The sequence below is a fragment of the Piliocolobus tephrosceles genome, chromosome 13 (genome assembly GCF_002776525.5).
Source record: "Piliocolobus tephrosceles isolate RC106 chromosome 13, ASM277652v3, whole genome shotgun sequence".
Lineage (NCBI taxonomy): Eukaryota > Metazoa > Chordata > Mammalia > Primates > Cercopithecidae > Piliocolobus > Piliocolobus tephrosceles.
The window spans coordinates 17,947,421-17,953,521 of NC_045446.1; the positions used below are offsets into that span (position 1 = coordinate 17,947,421).

General features: G+C 47.8%; 1 protein-coding gene across 1 annotated transcript in view; it reads right to left on the reverse strand.

The window, feature by feature from the left end:
• Nucleotides 1–2,185: 2,185 nt before the first annotated feature.
• Nucleotides 2,186–6,101, reverse strand: part of F2 (coagulation factor II, thrombin) — a 21,103-nt gene continuing 17,187 nt past the window's right edge. The window contains exons 13-14 of the mRNA XM_023215697.2: nt 2,569–2,639; nt 2,186–2,427 (exon numbers count right to left, since the gene is read on the reverse strand). Coding sequence (XP_023071465.1) covers nt 2,284–2,427; nt 2,569–2,639 — 215 coding nt within the window. The 3' untranslated portion in view covers nt 2,186–2,283. The remainder of the gene's footprint in view (nt 2,428–2,568; nt 2,640–6,101) is intronic.

Genomic DNA, 6,101 nt, shown 5'->3' on the forward strand with positions numbered 1-6,101 from the left:
TTCATATAACCTTAGCATTTTGGGAGGCTGAGGTGAGTGGATCACTTGAGCCCAGGAGTTCAAGACCAGCATGGGCAACACGGCTCTACCAAAAAAAAAAAAACAAAAATTAACTGGGTATAGTGGCTCAAGCCTGTAGTCCCAGCTACTTGGGAGGCTGAGGTGGGAGGATCATCTGAGCCCAGGAGGTCAAGGCTGCAGTGAGCCATGATCACTCCACTGCGCTCCAGCCTGGGCAACAGAGCGAGACCCTGTCTCAAAAATGAGGAGGGTGGCCAGGCGCGGTGGCTCAAGCCTGTAATCCCAGCACTTTGGGAGGCCGAGACGGGCGGATCACGAGGTCAGGAGATCGAGACCATCCTGGCTAACACTGTGAAACCCCGTCTCTACTAAAAAATACAAAAAACTAGCCAGGCGAGGTGGCGGGCGCCTGTAGTCCCAGCTACTCAGGAGGCTGAGGCAGGAGAATGGCGTGAATCCGGGCGGCACAGCTTGCAGTGAGCTGAGATCCGGCCACTGCACTGCTGCCTGGGCGACAGAGCGAGACTCCGTCTCAAAAAAAAAAAAAAAAAAAAATGAGGAGGGAATGGCTGCACTCCGGTCTGGAATTAGCACAGCTGACTTGAAAAACCCAAGTACCTAGAGCTTACAACACTGACTGCTATGTTGGAAGAAAACAGACTTACGAGAATGTGTGTTCTTGTTTAAAAAGCAGGTCCTGCATGTTACAGGCAATTCTGAATCCCTTCCCCCTTGATCGAGGTGATGCCCTGGGCTGCCACATCCTGCAAGCTCACTACCTTTCGGTCAACCAGAACCAAAGAATGAGGCCAAGGAACTCTGTCCTGCTTGTTTTCTGATGTGTTGAAAAATGAGGAGAAAAAAAAAATGTTAAGGGGAGGGTGCTAAAGATCCCTATGTCAGGTCCCTTCCTGCTGAAAACCACGTTAGAAGATCCTACCAGGTACTATAGCCACAGGATTTTCCTGCTCCACTCCACTATCCTGTGCCTAAGGCAGACATTGATCTCCATTCTTCCCTGAGCTCGTGGATGAGACTTATCCCAAGACGGAGCCATGCTCCATCCCATGATCTGTCTGCATCGGCCTCAGCCTCCCAAAGTGCTGGGATTACAGGTGTGAGCCACATCCAGCCAGATCTGATTGTTTTTTCTAAGATGTCGCCAAGATGTCGCCCAGGCTGGAGTGCAGTGGTGCAATCTTGTCTCACTGCAAGCTCCGCCTCCCGGGTTCACACCATTCTCCTGCCTCAGCCCCCCGAGTAGCTGGGACTACAGGCGTCCGCCACCACACCCGGCTAATTTTTTGTATTTTTAGTAGAGACAGGGTTTCACCGCGTTAGCCAGGATGGTCTACGATCTCCTGACCTCGTGATCCGTCTGCCTCGGCCTCCCAAAGTGCCAGCATGAGCTACCGCACCCGGCTCTGAGTTTTATAAACAGGGTTTCACTGTCACCCAGGCTACAGTGCAAGTGCAGTGATGTGATCATGGCTCACTGCAGCCTCAACCTCCTGGGCTCAAGCGATCCTCCCAAGTAACCTTGACTACAGGCACATGCCACCACACCCAGCTAATTTTATTTTTTGGGGTCTCACCACATTGCCCAGACTGATCTCGCATTCCTAGCCTCAACCTTAGTCTCCTAAATTGCTGAGATTACAGATGTGAGCTACCATGCCCCACCTGATGTGACATCATTTTAAATGATATGAGGGAAGATGTAGGGAGTTAACTAAAAAAGCACCGGCCTCACTCAATATTTTCTATATTTGAAGTCCTACTTTGACCTTTCTTAGCCATGTGACTTTAGACAAGGTACTTCTCCAAATCTCAGTTTATTCACCTACCTCTTATGAGGATTAAATGAGATAGTCCGTTAAAGCCCAGAGGGTGGAATATCTTAAATGCCTGTAAATTCAACCTGCCATCTTTCCTCTCACCTGGCCCTGCTCTGAAGACGGTGGATTCTTTTGGGACAGGATCTCACTCTGTCACCCAGGCTGGAGTGCTGGGCTCAAGCAATCCTCCCACTTCAGCCTCCCGAGTGCTGGGACTACCGGTGTGTACCAGGTGGTGGATTCTTAAGTCTTCTTTATCCAGCAGTATTACTGGCTCTTCCTGAGCCCAGAGAGCTGCCCATGAATAGCACTGGGAGCACTGAAGCTCGTTGAGAGTCACTTTTATTGGGAACCATAGTGTTAGAAACAGCAAAATAATTCTTTCACTGGATTGGTTCCAGGAGCCCAGAATATGAGTGGCCCCCTACTCTCCAAACTCATCAGTGACCTTCTTTATCCACTTCTTCAGGCGGAACACGTGTGTGTAGAAGCCATATTTCCCATCCCGGTCACAGCCTTCACCCCATGAGACGATGCCCATTTGATACCAGCGTTTGTTAAAGGGGTTCTGAAGAAGAAAGATGAGGTTTCCAATAGAGTCAAGTTCAAGGCCACATCAGTATTCCCCTGCCAGGCAACTGTTTCTAGATACAAGTTTCTCCCCATCCCCAGATGAGTTCACCAGGCTCTGGGCTTTAGAGAAGCTTACCTTCATGACAAAGGGTCCCCCGCTGTCACCTTCACAGGCATCCCCTCGTTTCCCTTCATCAGGCTTGTAACCTTGAGAGAGAACAGCTCTCATCAGGCTTGTAACCTTGAGAGAATAGCTCATAGTCCAGCCACGCCCCTTCATGAGACACAGCTGGTGACAGTCCACTTACCCCTCCAGTCATTCTTGCTCTCCTCACTTCCTCACCCTACACATCCAGTCCTAGCAAATCTTGTCGGCTCTACCTTCAACATAGATCCCAAATCCAACCCCTTCTCACCATTTCTAGCTCCAGCTCCTGAACCACTAGTTTCCTTCATTCTTTGCCCACCTACAATGTATTCTCCACCCAACAGGCAGAATAATGCTTTTAAAAAGTTGGACCAGGCCAGGGGAGGTGGCTCATGCCCAAGCCGGGTAGATCACTTGAGTTCAGGAGTTCAAGACCAACCTGGGCAATATGGCAAAACCCTGTCTCTACAAAAAATTAGCTGGGTATGGTGGCACATGCCTATAGTCCCAGCTACTTGGGAGGCTGAGAGAGGAGGATCCCTTGCGCCTGGGAGGTTAAGGCTGCAGTGAGCTGTGACCGTGTCACTACACTCCAGCCTGGGCGACAGAGTGAGACCCTGTCTCAAAAAAATTAATAATAAAAGACCAAGAAAAATTTAAAAATTAAAAAGTTAGACCTACAAGTCTGATGAGGATAATAATAGTAGTTGCCTTTACCCAAATCTCCCCATGCAACCTCTACAAACAATACAGAACGACACTAACAACAATAAAACCTACACAGAAAAACCACACCTTCGCCAGACGCTGTGGCTCATACCTGTAATCTCAACACTTTGGGAGGCCAAGGCAGGCAGATCATGAGGTCAGGAGTTTAAGACCAGCCTGGCCAACATGGTGAAACCCTGCCTCTACTAAAAATACAAAAATTAGCCAGGCATAGTGGTGTGCACCTGTAATCCCAGCTACTCGGGAGAATGAGGTAGGAGAATTGCTTGAACCCGGGAGGTGGAGGTGGAGGTTGCAGTGAGCCGAGATTGCACCACTGCAGTACAGCCTGAGCGACAGAACAAGACTCCATCTTGAAAAATAAAATAAAATAATTAGCTGGACATGGTGGCATGTACCTATGATCCTAGCTATACGTGGGAAGCTGAAGCAAGAAGAGGATTGCTTGAGCCCAGGAGTTCAAGGCTGCAATGAGCTATGACTGTGCCACTGTACTCCAGCCTGGGCAACAGAGCAAGACCCTATCTGGGAAAAAAAAAAAAAGCTAGCAAGAGAACAGCAAAGTAAACCAGACAGAAGCATAAGAAAACTTTTTAAGAGATAAAAGCAGAAATTAATGAACCACAATAGAAAAATAATAGGCCTAGCCAGGTGTGGTGGCTCACACCTGTAATCCCAGCACTTTGGGAGGCTGAGGTGGGCGGATCACAAGGTCAGGAGATCGAGACCATCCTGGCAAACACAGTGAAACCCTGTGTCTACTAAAAATACAAAAAATTAGCCAGGCGTGGTGATGTGCACTTGTAGTCCCAGCTACTCAGAAGGCTGAGGCAGGAGAGCTTGCAGTGAGCCAAGATCGCGCCACTGCACTCCAGCCTGGGTGACAGAGCAAGACTGTCTCAAAAAAAAAAAAAAAAAAAAAATGGCCAGGTGCAGTGGCTCACACCTGTAATCCCAGCACTTTGGGAAGCTGAGGCAGGCAGATCATGAGGTCAGGAGTTCGAGACCAACCTGGCTAACATGGTGAAACCCCGTCTCTACTAAAAATATAAAAAAATTAGCCAGGCATGGTGGCGTGCACCTGTAATCCCAGCTACTTGGGAGGCTGAGGCAGGAGAATTACTTGAACCCAGGAGGTGGAGGTTGCGGTGATCTGAGATTGCACCATTGCCTCCAGCCTGGGCAACAGAGTGAGACTAATGTCTCAAAACAAAACAAAACCAAAAAAAAAAGAAAAATAATAGGCCTAATAATTTCATAAATCAAATCCCTAGGTATTTGTTTTGAGAAAATCGGCAAACCATTAGCTAATTCACTCAAGAAAAATAAGATATTACAAATACATAAAATAAGATACCAAGGGAAAAAATTAGAATACATTGCAGCAGTCAAGAAAGATACAATAGGCCGGGCGCGGTGGCTCAAGCCTGTAATCCCAGCACTTTGGGAGGCCGAGACGGGCGGATCACGAGGTCAGGATATTGAGACCATCCTGGCTAACACGGTGAAACCCCGTCCCTACTAAAAATACAAAAATTAGCTGGGCACGGTGGCGGGCGCCTGTAGTCCCAGCTACACGGGAGGCTGAGGCAGGAGAATGGCGTGAACCCAGGAGGCGGAGCTTGCAGTGAGTGGAGATCACACCACCACACTCCAGCCTGGGTGACAGAGCGAGACCCCCTCTCAAAAAAAAAAAAAAAAAAAGAAAGAGATACAATAATAGACTTGAACAAATAGGAAGACATTTCTTATCCTTGGATAAAATGACTCAATATGAAAACTATGTCTATTCTCCCAGTTAATTTATTAAAGTATCATAATCCCAATAAAAATACCACCAAGCTTTTTTTTTTTTTTTTGGAGACAGAGTTTTGCTCAGTCGCCCAGTCTGGAGTGCAGTGGCGCGATCTCGGCTCACTGCAAGCTCCGCCTCCCGGGTTCCCACCATTCTCCTGCCTCAGCCTCCCAAGTAGCTGGGACTACAGGCGCCTGCCGCCACGCCAGGCTAATTTTTTGCATTTTTAGTGGAGATGGGGTTTCACCGTGTTGGCCAAGATGGTCTCGATCTCCTGACCTTGTGATCTGCCCGCCTCGGCCTCCCAAAGTGCTGGGATTACAGGCATGAGCCACCGCGCCCGGCCACCACCAAGCTTTTTTATAGACCTAGACATATTGATAATAAAGTTCATATGGAAAAACAAACATGTAAGAATTGCCAGGCAAACACTGGAAAGAAAAACTAAAAAAGAACATTAGCCTTCCCAGCTATGTATGCTAAAGCCTCTATTATTAAAACAATGTGACGCTGTGCACAGACAACAGACCAGGAGAGCCGAGTCGAACGTCCAGAAACATACTCATCCCTAAGTATACTCTATCCGTAGAAATTTGGAATGTGGGGCTGGGCACTGTGGTTCATGCTGGTAATCCCAACACTTTGGGAGGCCAAGGCAGGAGGATCACTTGAGCCCAGGAGTTCGAGACCAGCCTGGGTAACATAGCAAGACCCTGTCTCTACAAATCAAATAAAATTAGCTGGGTGCAGGAAAAAATAAAACTAAAAACTAAAACCTAGGTCAGGTATGATGGCTCATGTCTGTAATCCCAGCAGTTTGGGAGGCCAAGGCGGGAGAACTGCTCAAGCCCAGCCAGGAGTTCGAGATCAGCCTGGGCAGCATAGGGAGACTTGTCTCTATTTCAAATAAAGAAATGAAAATAAAATACAATCTAGAATGTGATAAACGTGAAATCTCAAATCACTAGTTCATAGACTTTTTTTTTTTTTTTTTTTT